At 36.5% G+C, this 19,895-nt stretch overlaps 1 protein-coding gene across 1 annotated transcript in view; it reads right to left on the bottom strand.

The window, feature by feature from the left end:
• The window catches only part of RBMS3 (RNA binding motif single stranded interacting protein 3), a 1,335,892-nt gene that overhangs the window by 94,723 nt on the left and 1,221,274 nt on the right, over window positions 1-19,895 (bottom strand). The window contains exons 12-13 of the mRNA XM_088026449.1: window positions 9,613-9,709; window positions 7,294-7,344 (exon numbers count right to left, since the gene is read on the bottom strand). Of these exons, the coding sequence (XP_087882575.1) occupies window positions 7,294-7,344; window positions 9,613-9,709 (148 nt within the window). The remainder of the gene's footprint in view (window positions 1-7,293; window positions 7,345-9,612; window positions 9,710-19,895) is intronic.

Raw genomic sequence — 19,895 nt, 5'->3', positions numbered from 1 at the left:
ACACACACACACAAAAGATAATGGATATGGTAATTACCTAGACAGTGAGAGTCCTTCCATAATGTATATATGTATCAAATCACAACAACACTCACTTTATGTGTCTCACAATTTTATTTGTCAATTTTACCTCAATAAAGCTAGGGGAGAAAGTAAAAAAATCTTGAGTAAATGGAAGGACTTATTTTTTTTTAGAAAAATTCATTGTACATATATCATATTTTTATATTTCCCATTAGTTAATATATAAATTCAAAGTGATCTCTATCAATATTAAAGTGGACTTCTTTAACTTGACAAACTGCTACTAAAATTAATTTGGAAATATAAAATAGCTAGAAAAATTCTTGAGAAACAACAACAAAAAATAATGTTGGGGATTAAGTCCTGTCAGATATATATGGTATTATGAAGTGATAATTAAAATACTAGAGTAATGGTCAAAAAGTAGATCAACAGAACAGAATTGATTCCAGAAATATACCAAAGATATAAAGAGAGTTATTGTATGATTAAAATTGAAATAAAATTTTACATCAGTGGAGAAAATATAGATGATTTATACAGCAAAAGTTGTTAGGACAATTGGTTGCCCATTTGGGGAAAAAACTTGGACCAAAATCTCATACCATATTGCAAAATAAACTCCAAAAGTAACAAAACTTGAAAATAAAACTTACTATAAACACAATAATAAAATCTATGGTGATACAATGTTTTATGTCAATTTTATCTCAATTTAAAAAAAGTTATTAAACTCAAAAACACCAAAGTAACAAAAAAAAAAACAGTAAACAACGACATAGGGTGTTTTATTATTTATTTTTAACCTATAGTGTTTTAAATCTTTTTTTTTAAATATTTTATTTATTTATTTGACAGAGAGAGACACAGTGAGAGAGGGAACACAAGCAGGGGGAGTGAGAGAGGGAGAAGCAGGCTCCCTGCGGAGCATGGAGCCCAATGCAGGGCTCGATCCCAGGACCCTGGGAACATGACCTGAGCCGAAAGTAGACGCTTAACGACTGAGCCACCTAGGCGACCCTTAAATCTTTTTTTTAATAAGGTATTTCACATGGGAGTCCAGATGCTCTAAAGCAGGGGATGGCAAAACACAGCCTATAAACCAAATGTGGCCCTCACCTGTTTCTGGAAATAAAGTTTCTTGAAACTCAGCCATGCCAAGTCATTTATGTACTGTCTATGGCTGCTTTCACTCTCCAACCACAGCACTGCCTAGGTGTGAGAGAGACCATACAGCTCACAAAACTGACAATATTTATGCTTGGATCTTTACAGAAAAAGTTTGATGATCCTTGCTCTAAAGGGAAAAACTGGTAAATACTAAACACATAATACTAAATACTAAAGTCCTGCATGATGAACACCAAAACATTAAATTAAAAGGAAACGGAAAACATCTAAATTGTCTATGACAATGTTAACTAATTGCAATAACAGCTTTTAAAAAATAGGAGATCAACACCCCAAAAGAGAAATGAGCAAATCACATGTACTTGGAGCTCCGGGGGGGCGGGGGGGGGGATTAGTCAACAAACATGAAAAGCAACTCAACTCTTCTAGGACTCAGAGAAATAATAGTAAAACATCAGCAAAATACCGTTCACTATTTATCATATTAACAAAATATTTGAAACTTAAGAATGCCCAGTGTTAATTGAGGCCATGGAGAAATAGACACTCTCACTTGAAGTACAATTGACAGTAATATATATCAAATCTTAAAACACACATACTTTTTGTACCAGCAATTTATCCTACAGATATTTTCTCACAAGTGCTCAATATTACAGTCTTGACTTTATGAGCAAGTACTAGAAGCAACTTAAAGAACTGTGACTAGGAAATTTGTTAAATGCCTTTTGGTGCATTTATATAACGGCATATTGTGAAGTGTTAAAAAATATGACATAGATCTATATGTGATTCATGCAATGACATACAGTACATTCTTATTATTGAGAAAAAGTAAGTCAAGCAGCAATACAATATTTGTAGAGTGATCTTGTATAGACGTTAAAAATACATATACATTTACACACAAGTACATACAGACTTCCATATGCATAAAAAACTGACTGGATGTGACATAAAAATTTATTTACTAGGTTTATTTCTGGAGAGTAGAATTGGTAAGTGAAGGGGTCCTAAGTGGAAAGTCCCTTATGCTCTATGCAGTTAGGAATTATGAGCCTTGGGTTTCATTGTTTAATGGGTTTTTTTAGATTATTGAAAACTCATTGTAGAACTCTGAAGTTATATTTAACAATGGAAAGCCAGCACTATTTTTTTTTTACAGTAGTCAAGGTCTAAGAGGCTTTCTGTGTAAATGGTTTTGTTCATATTCACTTTACCCCAGCAGTATATTTAAAAGGAGGTAAGGCTCTAAAGAAGATGCTCCTGTTAAGGTTATTCTCACTCATTTGAATTATCTTCCAGTAGAAATAGTATAAATATGTTAGAGTCGCTGTCATTTCGTTTTTGCTATGTAGTTAAAAAAAGATTTGGCCTGTAGATATATATTTACCAGGTTAACTCCTTTGATAGCCAAAGCATTTTGACTTTATTACTTTGCTAATGAAACTATGAGATTTGGGATTTTTGCTCAGCTCAAGTGTTGGAGTAAAAGGATAATATCTGAAAAACCTTGCTTTCTGAACAGAATTCAAATGATTTCAATATTCTTTCCACATTAGGTGATGGGTTTTTACAGAAAATACACCTATAAATTTGTAGCATACAACCTCTAAAACTAAGCCTCTAGGCCTTGTCTGTTTCCTGATAAGGAATGACCAAATCAAATGTTCTGGAGATTTCTTGAACAGCCTTGTTGTAGAGGGGGAGTTTATATTTACTCTTTAGCTATCTACTTAAAGTTTATTAATCATAAAAGTCATAATTTAACCATGCATGGCAACAAACCATCCAATGATTCAATAGGGCATCTTCCATTTCTTAGACTACTGTAATTAGATAACTGATTTGTAATTAAGTAAAAATGAAGGCTGACCTTTCTCCTTGAGATAATATAATGCTAACCATATGAAAAACAGAAGATTTATGATTCAAATGAGCCTAAATTCAATTTAAGGGAATAGGACTATGCTTCTTCTTGGGAACTATCATCTTTTTGCCTTGTCAGCACAGATTTAACAAAATACCCAATGTATTGCAACACAGGAATTACAATTGTGCATTCATATAAGATCCCAGTGTAACATGATGCTATGCAGAGTAGATATTTGGTGCAATCCATCATCTATTAAAATTCTGTCAGTGTGATGGGGAATTTCAAAGTACATTACAGAAGTCTGCATTGAGAAGCTGCAATGAATAACTGATTGCACTGACAAAAGTCAGCATTTTTGCTTCCTCACAGCAAAAAGTGAGTTCCTAAAGTCATCTAACAGTGCTCTCTCCTTGGTGTCTATTCAGGGGAACAGTGACAAAGTGTGAACAGAAATGTTCTTGCTGCTCTAAGTGGGGTTTGACAACTTTCCAGGGGACCTGATAAGGTCTCAGAGTCCACTAACTGACAGAGAACTGTTTTCTTGCACAAACACCAGGATGATAGTTATAATGCAGTCAAGGAGAATTTATCCCCTCTTCCTTAAAAGTGAAAAGCCTCAGGGTGCTTGGGTGGCTCAGTCGGTTAAGTGTGGGATTCTTGATTTCGGCTCAGGTCATGATCTCAGGGTGGTGAGATGGAGTGTCGTGTGGGGCTCCGTACTGGGTGTGTAGCCTGCTTAAGATTCTCTCTCTCTCTCCCTCTCCCCCTCACCACCCTTTCTCCCTCTATTTAAAAAAAAAAAAAAAAAGAGTGAAAAGCCTCTCAGAATCTTTTTCTAAGTCTACGAAGTATAATACAACACAACTCAAAATTAAATCTCTAAAGAAACAAACTTAAATGGCACACTTCACCTTTATGCTTACTATTTCTGTTCTCTCGTCCCTTGCCTACTTCTTTTCCTTCTTCCCATCATTTCATTTCTCTCTTGCTAATCCTTACCTGTCTTCTCCCTCCACTCCCATTTTAACCATTCATCTACCCTGGAAAAGACCAGAGGCACAGTGTTCTACTTTAAGACTTTTCTGAAGTCTCTTTGGATACAAGCCCGGTTGAAATCTTGGAGTCCTTTGAGTCAGGCCTGAAAGAGAACCTGAAGGGCTTCCAGCTCCAGTGTAGGAGTCAGTGTGCATTCACAGTGATGGGGGAGAAACATGTTTACACTTTGAGCTTATACATGAGATTTTCTCAGAATGGCGGGAGAGAAAACATGAGAGAGAGAACAGTTGTAAGCAAATCAGAATTATGGGCAATGTATTCAAGATATGTAGATAGTGTACACCTTGAATTTATTTCTAAAGTAGGTTCCAGTTACTAACATAAAGAAGGTACCCAGTAGGCCTTTTTTTCCTGGCTTAGGTACTGAATGGTTTAGTAAGTAAATGAAAAATGTACCAGTCTAAGCAATTTGTCTTATTTATAGCCATAGGGCTATCTCCAAAAACTCATTAGCAAAGTAAGTTAAATAAATAGTACGAATGTGGTAGAAATAGGTGATTATTGCTTATTCTCAACTTTCTTCTATACCAACTCTCATGTTATATAATTGGGCTAATCTCAAGTATAATGTTCAGTGTACTCATATAACTAAGTAATAATAATAGTAATTTGCTGAGTGTTTGCTATTTGCCATACTAAATTTTAGGAGCTTTAATACCTTATTTCTTTTAATGAAAAAAGTGCATAATTATTTAGGCATTAGTATGTCTATATTACAGATGAGGAAACGGTGACTCAGAAAGTTTAATTGCCCAGAGTTGCATAACAGAAAGGTTTCCTATCTCAAAGAGCCTAACCAACAACTCATGCCATTAATCATCACGTCATTCATTCATTCTTCTCAGATCCAGATATTTGTTTTATCTGTCTTAGATTGCTTAAGTATTTTTGTATTTTAACATTTATTATTTATTTTGTATTTATTAATCGTACAGTGATTAATTTAACTCCCATTTTGATGATGAAATTAAGACTGGTTGGGTAAGGTTATTTATGCAATATAGACAACTAGCAAGACTGTTTCAGGGAAAAGATTGATGGCACAAACTCTGTTTCCATGACACTGTTTAGCCTATTATTCCATGTTAAAGACAACAAAGTGGTGGGTGGCCCAGGCACTCCTTTTTCCAGGAATCTGCCCCAGCCACAAATATTGTATTTTAAACCAAGTAACCTAAACTCAAACATGATGCACTGTCTAGTCACAGGAAGTGAGTGATATCAGTGAGCAGTAGCCATAGCAAGGAATATCCAAGGGGATAAATTAAAATACACACACACACACACACACACACACACACACACACATACACACATGCACAGAGCTATTGCTGGAGAAAGATGTATGAGAAATAACACATCCAAAAATGGGGCTGAAGCCATGCTGGAGTGGAGGAGGAGAGGAAGAAAAATTTTGCTAATGTCCTGAGTGACAGCTGAAGTAAAGATACATAGAAACATCTTCCCTTCTGCTCGCAGTTCTAGAAGTACTGGTAGAATCTTACATATTTTGACATCTGGGAAAATATTTGGATTTTTGCAGATGTGCATTCCCTTTGGCCACAATGAGATGATCTGTCACCTCAGTGTGAGGCCTAAGCTATCATTAGTGCCCTGTATATGAAGATATTATTTTTTATAAGGTAGTTTTTCCCTTCTAGAAAGTCTCCACTTTAGAACTTGGCCGAACTTCTCTTTCCCTGTGTCGGCTCAGTCTGTGCTATATATTGGCTTGGCAGTGTATATTGTATTTTATCTCATGACTTGGATATGAAAGTGTAGCCTGGATTCATTGTATGTTGATATGATTTATAGAACATAGACCAGAGGAACTCAGGAAGCCTCCAAGTTGTGTAAATAAGAGTAAATAGAGGAATTTGAAAAATATGGTCTAAAGTTCTGCATACTAAGCTATATATATTTTATTCTTTAAATAAAAAACAATCAAAACATTAAGAGCAATGAGGAATGCTCCTTCTTTTTTTAAAAAAATGGACAAAACTCAAATATGAAAACCAGGTGTTATGATCCTTTGACTCCAAGAAATGGATGCCTCTGAATTTAGTTCCCTGCTCTTTAATGTGTGCTAACTTATTGATATTTAGATTTTAAATGGGTTAAAATGTAGCATTGCTTTTTCCCTGTACAACTAATACATTCTATTGTAAGAAGGATAATGTCAATAATAATGTATAGCATGTCATACTTTAAAAACTGTTTTCACATATGCTCTCATTTGATCCTCCCAATAGTCCCATTAATATAGTGACAGAAAAGGAAACAAAGGCACAGATGTGAGCATGCTCAGGAGAGTATTCCACAGACCTCGTCACATGACTTTCTGTCCAGTTCTCCACCCCCCCTACTTCCCATTCTCATGAATATATATTGCTATTGAAATCACTCGATCTTATACTTCTACAGAGCTAGAAAACCTGGAAAACCTAGACAAAGATAAATAGAATCATTAGCCTTCAGTCTAGATTCTAATGAAATATGTAATATTTTCCCTTGGGATTTAAATAATATTGTGCCACAAAATGGGAAATATAGCAAGTAGAAAATAGAGTTTGAATATTTTTAGAAGAGATTTTCCACTAAAGAAAAAAAGAGAATGGCTCTAGTTATTTAACCTAAAAAAAAAGTATCTAGCAACCTTGCTTTCTATCTATATATATCTTCATCTATTAGTACACAACTATCTTCATGCTTCAAATATATTGCTTTGAGTCAATGCTTGGGCATGATACTAAAAATTGCCCCCAAAGCACATCCAACTGCATCCAAAGAGAATAAGCATTACAGAAGAAGTAAAACAGACTTTCTCCCTATAAATGGATTAAATTGTCCAGAGTTCAGAATTCCTGCATGAAGTAGCAATTTCCCATTCATAACAAATGGTAGACATCAGCTTAGGAGGTTGACTGCTATTTCCTCCAAAGTTTGTTCTCTCTCTGTCTCATCGCTTTCTCTCTCATCTCTCTCTTTCTCTTTCTTTCACCTCTCTCTCTTTCTCTCTAACTTTACCATCTATCTATTGTACATGCTTTTGTAGAATTTCAGGAACAGCTTTTCATCTGGAAAATATGGCTGCCTGAAAGAGGTATGGAATATAACAAAAGCTTTACCCCAAAGCTTCTATGCATTACAAAAGCTTGCACTTGGATAATAGAAATATTTAGCCTCAGGTGACTGAGAACACTTACTGTTGGTTGCATAACGTATGGCGGATGAGGCATCCATGAAGTACTCTGGACCTATGCATCAAACAGCATTTATTAGCACAAAGCAATCACAGAGAGAACTTGGTTCTTGCGTTCAGTGGAGTCACACTAGGTCATAAGAAAGTGGAGTCCATCTGACTTTATAGCTAATTAGTGCTCAGAACTAAGGATAGAAAGGAAATTCTTGGACCTGGTTAATTTGGTCCCCGAAATATGGTAAAATGTAAGCAAATTCCTACTTCACTGGTGCTGGCTGCAGTGCCCACATGGGCCAGGCTGGGCCTTGGAGCATAATTTGAGGTTGGTGTCAGAGGCGAGAGCCTTAGGCTAGTCCTCAGGGACCTGCTACTTAGAGGTCAACTCCCAGGGTAGAAGTAAGTAACGAAGAGTTGACAGCTAAGACTTCCTCTTTTTCTGTCATTGTTTCTAATTTCAAATTCTCAAGTGATCCCATCTTGGAAATAAGTCCAAGTGGTCAAAGTTGGGAGGAGAATTAAAGAGATCAATCAGAAATTTGGGGGAATGATTTGGGCTAAACTCAAGTTAAGCAAGTTTGTGATTTTTTTCTTTCATGGTAATCGGTATGGCAAATAAAAATGAGAATTTGAGCCAACCAACTGTTCAGAAATGTGCCTTGTCAGCCAAATGAGAAAGTCAGCTTGTAAGGGCTGATTGTCACATAGAGAACCCTGAACACTTTGTTTTCAATACGCTCACACTAACAAAATCGCCAATGAACTTTAGGTTAAAAAAGAAAGCGGTGAAAGGCGAGAATCAACAACAGAGGAAATTGCTCTGATTCCTTTTTTGAAAAAAAAGGAGCTAGAGTTAAGTTCCACTTATGAGCCCTCCCAAGTGAAATCACTTTTCTGTGGATATTTTATTCATGTCACCAAAGTGCTCTACACTGGGGCTCACTGGGTGGTCTTGGCTGAAACATAGGCCTGGATTTTTTTAAAAATGCGTAAAACACACACACAAACACACACACACACACACACACCACACACACAAAAACCCCCAAACACACATTACAACCAGGCAGGCCTGCAGGAAGAACAAAAAACGGAACAGCACCTGCACATAGCCTCATGGGTCCCAAGAAAAGGCAATTAAGAAATCATCCATTCTGAGACCCTCAAATGCAATTCACATGAAATTCTATTCAGTTCACCCACCGACATGTATCAAGAACCTAAGAGCAGAAAAAGAATGAAAATGATCTGCTTCAGGGGGAATCATTTAAGGAAAAATGTATATAGTCTCAAGTTTGATGCTCTGACAGCTGGGACATCCTGAAATGAATTATGTAATGGTTGAATAAGGTGAAACTTCACTGAATTAGTAGCAGTCAGCAACATTACAGTTTTACCCATCGTAAAACACCCACCCCACCATCTGCAAAATACAGAGAAACACATGCATGCACGCACGTACACTCTCTCTCACTTTTTCTCTCTCCAAAGTTGGGAAAAGTGACACTAGGCACCCTCTATATGTAGCGTCTATAGGCACTGTCTAATTAGAATTAGAAGAATTGTCTGGAGAACAATATGAGGTAGAGAGAAGCATGGAGTAATAGCACATTCGATAACTCAAAGGCATAAGACAAGGAGTATTTTTTGAGGGAGAAGTATGACTATTTTAATCCACCTGTGTACTTAGAATTGACTGGCTACAACATCTGCGTTAGGACACACATTGAGTCTTGGCTTTTTTTGTTTTTCAACATGTGGAACCCGTGAGGTCTCTTTTGACCTCTTTGGGACTGAGAATGAAGTAAGAGCAGGAAGCAGGAATAACATTTTACCACTTTGAGAGTCCTCCCTATTTCTTGGGGAAAATGATTTAACATCTGTCCATGTAACCGACATGGACACACAGGAAAACTGTGACAAAATGAGAAGACAATGATAAAATATCCTGGAGTGAGTGAGGGGAATGCCCGACGTGTGCTTGTAGAGAAGACACAACAGGGAACGTGACAACCCAAATAACCGACAACCACCAAAGTAGGTTCTCAGTGGCAAGAAGGCTGCACTAATTAATGTTGGCTGGAAAGGAGCATAATCATAAAAACTCAGCCGGAAGAATGAAGAACACAGTGGACTTTAGTACTCAGTCAAATAGATGCAAACAAGCCCTTCACAGTGTGGGCTAAAACTTGAGTATTATTACATGAAGATGTGACTGATGTGTTTGAGGATAATTAAAAAACATTCTATCGTGTCCCTTTTGCCTCAAGATAGTCTATCATTGGCCAGAAAGACCTCTCCTCAGGTGCAGGTAAATCGGACATACCTGGTATGTGGAGACAGGGGAAGCAGCAATGAATGGCGTGATAGATGTCTGTGGAATCATGCGGTTGGTTGCAATACTGTACGGTGAAGAATAAAATCTGCAAACAGAAAACAAATAAAGAAGATTCATGAAGCTGCTGCATGCCTGGCTGCTAATCAAATGCTACCAAGCACCTCTGGGAAAGACAGAGTCCACCCTCGTGTTTTTCCACCAACGGTGAACAGGAGCATCCAGGAGATTTAGCATTTGATGCCACTAAGAGAAATAAATCGTTCTGAACAAAATGACAACTTTGAGTCATCTTATAAAATTGGCTGCACAAAATCTCTTATGCCAGGTGAGTGTAATAGGATGTTTAACCAACTGGGGGAGAAAAGCCATGAGCATTATTTTTTTATTCGTTTTTCTTTTCTTTTCTTTTTTTTTTTTAGGCAATGCTAAAGCTCTTTGAGGGAAAGGCAAAATGATAGCACCAAGCTTTATAAAGGTGGCCAATGTTATGTGTACACAAATTGCACTTATCTCTTCATTTAAGAGAATAGGGTCAGCTCCTAGAGAGTTTCTATATGATTTGTGCTAGGCAGAAGTCCGTGGACTCGTGCGGAAACCAAGCTAAATATTTTCTTCCTGAAAAGAGGAGGAAGTGGATAATTTGTGATTTGTGTCTAGCTGGGGATAAGAGTATTTTCTGGATTCAATCAAGGAGATTCTAGAGCTCTGTGATATATACTCCTGTAGACTCAGTGAAAAGCACTAAGTTTTTGAGTCTTTCAGAGCCCTTCGTCGAACAATTATAAAATGATACTGGGCAAGATCAGGGTTTCACAAATCAGATCTTTCTACAGATCTTTCAAAGGGCAGCTTCTAGGTACTTAAATCAGTGACACAGCCATCTCTGCTCACCCTATACCTTATAGAGTTCACAAGCTACCTAATGCTCAAATTTGTCAGATTTTCAAATCATGTTTCTTCCTTCCTATCTCACTGGTAAGTGAAAGGCCAGAGGGGCCAGCCACAGAATGGAAAAAAAACAGGTTGCCTTTGATGAATTGCTTCACTGATGTGAGGATAGATTGGGAAAATGGGTTTCAGTGGTAACAAAATCATAATTTCACTTTGCTGTACTCTTAGCAAAAATCAACTACTACTTTTGATTTTTTTTTTTAATAGCATCACTGAAGTTGGAGTTTTGGGGTCAAAAACACCCCTCAGAGGTCACTGATATTTTGAATAGAGACTCTCATAGGTTACCATTCTAAAGAAGCATTCTACAAAGACTTCACCTGAATGTAGGAGAGCTAGATTTCAAGGTTTCCAGGATTCAATGAGGGCAATTCTTTAATCTTAGAGTCTGAAAAGTCTTCAAGCAAGGATTGGGGTCTATAGTCTTAAATTTACTTTATCTAGCTCTCAACAAGGATTATAAGGTCACACTCTTTTGGTTAAAAAATTGCAGCTGAAAGAGTTACTCTGTTACACATTACATCCTTCAGACCTCTAAGTTTACAGCTGTGCAGTTTAAAAGAAATGATATTGACTGCATACATATTAGAATGGCAAAAAAAAAAGAAAAGAAAAAAAAAGAAAAAAGAAGACAATGCTAGTGCTGGCAAGGATTCAGAGAAAGTGGGCTTCTCATTTGTTGCTGGTGAAAATGCAGAATGGTATAGTCATTTTAGAAAACAGGTTGCCAATTCCTTATGAACTTAAACACACACATATCTTACAACGCAACAATCTCAGTGGTTGATATGAACTCAAGATAAATGAAACCTTAAGTTTATACAAAAAAACTTAAAGCAAATGTTTATAGAAGCTTGACTGATTGGACTTGCCAAAAATGGGAAACAAGCCAAATATCCTTCAACTACATTGATAAACAAACTGTGGTACATCCGTACAGAACACTACTAAGCAGTAAGGAAAGAACTACCAATACATTCAACATGATGAAACTTAAGTGAACTACGCAAAATGAAAGAAGTCAGGCTCAAAAGACTCTCTATTTTATAATTCCATTTATATCACAACATGAAATATGCAAAACTATTAAGAAAGAAACTATGCAGATCAGTGGAGGTTGAAGGCTGAGTTTGGGGGATGGAACCGACTATAACGATGCATGACGGAATTTTGGGAAGTGATGTAACTGTTCTGTCTTGTCTGGTGGTTCTATGACTGTGTGCTTGTCAGAACTCACAGGTTTGGACACTATAAAGACTAAATATATACTCTATGTAGATTATACCTAATAAACCCAACTTCTAAACAAAATCAATTACTGTGTAAGCAAACATCCATCTTTTCACTTAAAAAGAATTATCGATCATTTACTATGTGAACCAAAGATGGGTAAGATTTTAAAACATTACATAGTAGAGTGTCTCTCTTGAGCCACTTAAATTGTATCTTATCTGTACATTAATCAGCCTAAAATCTTCCAATGGCTTTTCATTGCAATGAAAACAAAATTTTCATTCCTGGTATTGGCTAGCACAAACAGGCTACCACCTACCTCTCTAGTATTTTCTCCTACTCCTCTAAATCAGCCAGCCAGGTTCCAGCCACATTGATCTTCTTCTGTTGCATGATTCTGTCATTCTCACTTCTGTCTTGGGCCACTAAACCTTAATTCTCTCTACCTACAATGCTCATTTCCACAAATCTCCCTAAGGCTACTTCTTTCTCATTATTGGTCTCACTCATTTATCTTTTCTTCAAAGAGGTCTGTAGCTAAAGTAGCAACCATCATCTCCACCCCATTTGCTCTCTATTCTTCTCCTGTGATTTATTTTTTTTCATCTTTCTTATCACCATCAAAAGTAGTGATTTTTAAAAATTTCTTTATGTATGTTATAGACTGAATGTTCATGTCCCTCCAAAATGCGTATGTTGAACTCCTTTCAATGTGTCAGTATTTAGAGATGGAACCTCTCTGGAAGAAATTAAGGTTAAATGAGATCAACAGGGTGGGGCCCCGATCTGATAGAATTAGTGTCCTTATAAGAAGGGACACTAGAGAACTTGCTCTCCGAAAGGCTGGGTGAGGACATAGTGAGAAAGCAGTCATCTACCAGCCAGGAAGAGAGTCCTCACCAGAAACTGAGTTAGCCAGACCTTGATCTTAGACTTCTAGCCTCCAGAACTGTGAGAAAAATAACTTTTGTTGTTTAAAACCATCTAAACAATGGTATTTTGTTATGGTGGTGGAGCTGACTAATACAAGGTACTACTGACTACCTTCTCACTCTGGATGTCAGCTTTGACAAAATTGAGGACACACTGGCTTTGTTGCCTAGAATAGAGCCTAGGACATAATAGATACTTAAGAACCATAGGTTGAATGAGTGAATGAATGAATGCAAAGAAGCTTAGGGAAATAAGTAGTGATTTCATTATAGGACGGCCAATGCCAAGATGGTGGGAGCATAGAAGATGGGTTCCTGAGCCAGTAGAAAGCTGATGGGTGAGAACCCAAAGAGAGGCCAACATTACATGTTAGTAAATGTTCAGTGGAAGCTTAACCAACGCTTGCTTTCTAAGCATGCAACAGTACTAGCAACTAGGGAAAAGAGTCCTTTCTACAAAAATCATGATTTGCACTTAAAAATCCCCTTTAGATCTTATCCTTGACAGATCTTATTTATGAGGAAGTGAACAAAAAGACTTATTTGGGGCTCATAATGACCCCATTCCACCACAGCTATTCCATGATCACTCCACAAACAGTCTTTCTTATTCACTACGTGGTGGTTTAACTTCTCTTAGAAATCCAGTTGCAGCCTCTCCCATCAATGGATTGAATCATGCACTTGATTCTTGAACATGGTTTGTTTACTTTGCAAAATGTACCAACTGTAGTATTAAAAGTGAAGGCAACGAGGACTGGATTGACAGGCAGAGTTTACAGGGAATTTTATGGGGAAAATGGAGAAGAAACATAAAGAAACCAGCCAACTAAACTGATACTTACAAAGGGAACACTTGGGGGAAAATTTAATGCATTTTTTTCTATTTGCTCTAATCCTATCCAGCACACAAAAATGATATTTCATTCTTACCAGCAAGTTCCAATACTGCCAGTCAAGTCAGAGAGTTATTTAGAATGGACAATGTACTGGGAAGAAGAGACACAGCACACCATCTTGATCCCCTAATTCTGGTGGTCTGAAATAAGCTCTTCCCAAATCCTAACATAAACTGGATGAATTTACAGGGAAACCCTTGCTTAAACCATGACAAGAAAAGCTACTATTGCATCTGAGGCATAGAGGTACCATATCTAAAGAAAATGCATCAGGCCAGGCTCTACGAGAGAGAACTGTAGGATGAGTTTCCCAATCCCTCCAGTTCTTAGTCCCTGCCATGTATCTGTTAGGATTTAAAAACACTCCCACATGGCCATGACGTTAAAAAACAAAACAAAACAAAACAAAAACAAAAAACAAAAAAAGAACATCCAAATGGATGCTTTAGGCATAGGTATTATTGGGGAACAGGAAACAGAAAATTGACAAAACATTTTAGCCATAGTAACAAAGCTTAGGTAATCCTAAATATGTGACTTTATGTTTTTATATCTCATAATATATGTATTATGCCTTGAAAATGCTATTATAGAAAACTGGGAATGAATTCTTAAACCATTTTCCTGGGAATAGTTTATTCTTTTAAGACACACACGCATACACACACACACACACATATTTTTTTTTTTTGCTAAAATTCACATAGCATTATGTGCATGATAAGTGTTCCTTTTATAATTTGTCCAGTGGTCCTAAACTAGAAGTGATTTTGCTCCTCAGGGAACATTTGGTGACAGGATCTGGAGATATTTTCGGTCGTCACAACTGTGTGTGTGGGCTGTTACTGGCATCTAGTGGATAGAGGTCTGGGATTTTGCTAAACATTCTACAACACAGGGCAGCTCCCACACGAAAAATGATCTGGTCCAACATGTCATAGTGTTGAAGATGAGAAACCTTGCCTTAGGAATATGAACTAGTTGCTTCTGGAGAGATTTCATTTGAACAAAACACCAAATGCCACAGTGCCTAAGAGAGTTAACTTAGTATGATCTATCTATAGAACTCTAAGCTGGCCTTTGAAAAACTTAATATTTTTAAGGAATGCAAAGAGTTACTTGGTTCTCTGGCACTTAAAGCAGGTGGGCTCCAGAAGTTCAGAATATGCAAGTCTAGGTCACTAATAGGACATGACTTCGCCTGCAGGAAAGTCATCTTCAGGGGATTTGGCAGTCAGTAGTAATATGGTGAAATCTTATTTCACTGACAATAAAAATAACATGAATATATCAATAACCCCAGGGTAGAATGTTTTTTTATTGAAGATAACCACACAAAATCCTATTTGCTCACTGAAATCAACAGCCCTGGCTCGTCTTTCATGCCCACAGGCAATATTGTTAGAGACAGAACCACGAACACTATCCTCAGGGTAACACAATAGCACAAGATTAATAAGTTATTGGTCATTTTTATTGTAATACCACCATATCCTTCACATTAGATTCATTTCCTAGTGTAATAAGATAAGGTTTCTGTAACACTTAATATCAAATGCCCATATACAACAGCTGGCAAACCAGTGCTATAGAAAACATTTTTTTCCATGACCCTCCCAAGAAAATACATTTTATTCAAATAAAACAATCCAAGAGGCTTTTACACAGCAGCTCTTACTGAAAAGGGCACTGGAAAGATGAGATTTTGAATATGGGGAGTGATTATTTCCCACCTCCCACACTCATATTTGAAAGTGATAGAATTTCATATTGGACTGCTAAAAAAGCAATAGGACAGTAGTAATAACAAATTGTAGACTTATGCCAGATGGTTCTGAAAGAAGAATAGGCATTTTTATTCCTGTAAGTTAGCCTAGAGTAAAAAGTACTAAGGTTTCATTTTTCCATTGTGATCCAGACATTTCTTCACTATAAACTTCAAAGCCTTAGATAGATGTGACATTGAAATAATTTTCTTGAAAGCAATAATTTGGATAGATTCAAGCAAATGACAGAACTGACATTTTCTACCGTCTCAGTTCAAACAGGATAGATTCACCATGGTTGGTATTTATAAATGTTTGTTCTTCATTAGCTAAAGTTGAGCTCAGTTTGGGAGTATTTATTTCAATTTCATGTTGCTGTATTAATGCAGAGGTTATGGAATTCTGAACATATTTAACTTTTGACACAATTTAAGCTACTAGCTACAACCCAGCCACATACTCAGAAAACCCTGGGGCTTAGTACACTTATGGGAAACCACAGGGTCATAAAATATGTTCTTTAGCTACGATGTGGGGCATCTCTAAGAGGAAACGTTCATGTCAGTGCTCCATCAATAAGTCTTCCTAATCCCTCATTAGAACACAAATGCCTCGTCTTTGTGGTCCTGCGATATTAATTTTCTTTTCTTTTTGAAAAGAATATAAAAATATAAACAGTGAAAAATAAGTCCCCCTCTTTTCCCTACTTTGCAGTTCTTGGTTGGCCCTCCTCAGTGAACTACTGTCCTCATTTCTTTTGTATTCTTTCAGAAAGATTTTATACAAATAAAAGTTAATATATACATAGATCTCATAGTACTTTGTGCTTCTACCACAATATTATTTGCACTGTATCTCATATTAGAATTGTGTGCATGTTCATTGTCTCTGATATAATATAAAATTTTTCCTTTTCAAATTTGCAACACCAAAATGATTTTAAACAGTGCAATAGATATATATTCAAAAGAAAAAAATGTTGAATTGAACTTAGTGAGCATTAAGCAATGTTGAAGAGTATTAACTGGATTACAGTGAGTTACAACTGTATCTTTGGATACTGATTGTTCTATGTAAAATGACACCAGTTTCTTTCCTATAGCAATAAACATTTCTCACTCTGTTAGGTTATTGCTGCCTGAGTTAGGGTGCCTGCTAGATCAAATACAGCAATGTGAACAGGGAGTAGCATACTCTATTCTAGACAATCATGTTAGATCCCTTAATATGCTGAGTAAGTTTTCTAAATCAGCTTCCACACCTCCAAGATGCATGTGTTAATGCTAACCCAAGGGACAGTAAGTATGTTGAGAAAATATTTGTGGTTATCTTGACATCTTACAGGTTTATAAATTATTGTTCTAGTATTCCATATTATTAAAATGTTACTATACAAGACAATAAAACCAAAGATGAACACATTTTTAAAATCATCTATATGAAGAAGTATCAAATGATTAAGATTAATTCACTACAATCTTCCTATTCTTTCCATTTGATTATATAAAATTTCTATCTTCTTGTTACCAACAACACAATGGACAATCTGAGCCTTCTAAAACTCCATTCTTAACTCAAGATGTGATAAATTCATGGGCAGTTTGGACACTGTGGGTGAAACTGGAGGCTATATACTTAAAGAGAATCAGATTAAAGTGTTATATGGGAACAGAGTAAATTGATGCTGAGAAGAGGAATGGTTTCTCTAATGGCAATTTGTTGGGGCCAAGAAGATATCATTGGTTACATTTCCTATTTCAGATTTAACATTTATAATACTGAGTTAAACAGTCTATAAAGATGAATAAAGCATGGAACCTGCCTTCACTGAGTTAATAGCCCAGCAGGGAAATAAATATGGTGTCAATAGCTACATGGCAAATAGACTGTCAAATGTATCATGGTACCTTGAAATACAGTGCAACAATAATATCAATATTTACACTGACGATCACATTGTATTGTACAGAGTTCCTTAACTCCTTACAGAGTCTTACTCTCATTTCCATTTCCAGAGGAGCAAATTAAAGCACAAACAACTCACCCATGCCTGGTGAATAACAGAATTTGGATGTATATATTGGCAGGCTGATTCTGGAGTATGCCCTCTTAACTACTGCTTATACTGTTTCTCTTATGAATGACTGTGTAACTAGCTCTGCCTGGAATCACTTGACTGTGTCCTTTAAAGGAGAGCAGTATTTTTTAAAAAATATAGAAAGAAGGAAAGAGAGAGAGAAGAAGAAAGGAAGGAAGAAAATCACTACTCTCTTGGGGCAGAGAGAATTCCATAAGCAACAAGACACAGAAGTGTAAAGTTGCATGGGATGTTCTAAGAAGGTTCATAGAAGGTTCATATGATTTTCAGGAACCAAGTCATGAAGGGTTGTTGTTGTTGTTTATTATTATTATTATTATTAGGGTATGTATGTGTGTGTGTGCATGCCATTCTTAGAAGTCTTGAGTTTTGTTCTGTAGTTAGGAAAGTCTACCTAACACTTTAAACCAGACAGGGAGATGATTACTGTGATTACATTTTATGTATGTTTATATATAGAATATATAATATAATATACATATATATATATAGAATATATGTATTCAAAAAACAATGTGAAAACATTTTAGAGGAGAGCCGTATTAGAGACAGGTAAAAGGTTAGTCCAGGTAAGAGAGGTGATTGAATAAACTCAACCAGCGGCAAGGACCAAGAGCTGGGGTGAAGATGTAGTTCAGAGATAGACTGAATAAGTTTTAATGACCAATTTTATCATTAAGAATGTTATAAAAGAGAAGAACCCAGAGATCTGGAGTTTATGGCCTAAATGGCTTTAGCGTGAATTATTGAAAAAAAAAGAAGCAAATTTCATATTTGATTTTCATTTGAATTTGTTTGGTTTGTATTAGGAAACATTGATGAAGTTAAAGATCTCAGTTTGGGACAGACAAAGATATCTAAGAGCAATACCTAATAAGCAGTTAGAAACATAGGTAAAACAAAAATAACCAACCAGCCAAAGAATAATTGTGCCCTGCATCTACTTATGAACTCCAAGTGTCAGCTCACGAGTCTTTACGTTCCCAAAGCAAGAGGAATGGATGAGATCAACCAGGAAAAAGACAAAACCTGAGAAAGATTAGTATAAGTGGGCGAAAGAGGAGGAATCAGAAGAAACCAAGTGAGTAGGAAGAGTACAGAGCAAGGAGGATCAGCAGGGAATGGAGTTGTGGGATCCAAGAGATGAGAAATTTCCAAAAAGGTATAAATGGCAACAATAACAACTCAAACGAGGCAAGATGTCAAGTGGTGTAAGAACTAAAAAGGTGTCCATTATAATGGATACATTTGGAGATCACTGGGAATATTAACAAAGGAAATTCCAGTCAAGTCTGAAACCAGACTTCATAATTTAATAGGCTTCATTAGAAAAGAATATGGGAAGACTGTGTACAGACAACTGAAGTTGTTTAGCAGTGAAGAGAAGGCTAAAATAGTATAGTCACTAGAAGTGATGTCATTGGCATGAAAATTGTTTTGCTTCTACCCTCTTGACAGGTGGAAGAGACTTGAGCATTTCTATAGGCTGAAAGGAATATTCAGTGGACAAGAAGGTCTTGAAGAGAGGCACTGGTCGATGGCATACAGTTCTTTATCAGTGAGAGTAGATCAGATAAGATCAAGAAGATGGGTATCCTCAGCATCTTAACGAAAATGTGTTTCATGAGGGAACTATTCATTGTCACAAACATTTAAGTGGGCAGTGAAAAAGGATGAACCATTTTTGCAACTCTTTAGAGTATAACACTGTTAATATAAGGTGCAGATAAAGACACGTCATAGAGAGGGTGATTTAAGGTGTACAGATGGACTTGCAGCCAATCTCAATGTGGCATATGGGCAGTGAGCTGAAATGTGAGGTGAGGGCATGCAGAGGGAGAAATGTTCGCTGTGTTCCATGCGGTCCTCACAGCCTCTAACATGGCATTAACCCAAAGTTCCCTTTTGGTGGCTCAGATTAGGAACCAAAATCTCTTTTTACTTTCTCTTTAGGTTTGTGATAAATCAGGAAGAATATTTGGAAAATTATGTCTTTAGAGAAGTCAGTCAGATTTTAGATTATGCATCGGAAAGACGACTGCCTAAAGCAATGCATAAGAAGGCATCATTCTCTCACTGCAGTCCAGGCCTAGATCACTGCTGCATTTCTAATCCTTCACATAGAGTCTACCCAAGACTCTAGAAGAAGGAATTTATAATAGATATATAGATAAATATTACAGATGAATACATATATAATATACAGTATGCAAAATATTAGCACTTATTGAAGCTACTTAGTGAACATATACGTATTCATTCAATTATTACTTCTATTTTCCATTTATGTATATACATTTCCAATTGTAACTACATGTATATTTACATGTATTTGGCTCTGCTCCCAAGCACCTTAAGTTACAAATATAAAGTACTTGGTACATAGTATGTG

The sequence above is a fragment of the Eumetopias jubatus genome, unplaced genomic scaffold, assembly GCF_037043125.1.
Source record: "Eumetopias jubatus isolate StellerSeaLion01/CBP00866 unplaced genomic scaffold, mEumJub1_p1.0 scaffold_1, whole genome shotgun sequence".
Classification (NCBI taxonomy): Eukaryota; Metazoa; Chordata; class Mammalia; order Carnivora; family Otariidae; genus Eumetopias; species Eumetopias jubatus.
Note: the sequence above shows the minus strand (reverse complement) of the source record. Positions and strands in the feature narration are given on the sequence as shown.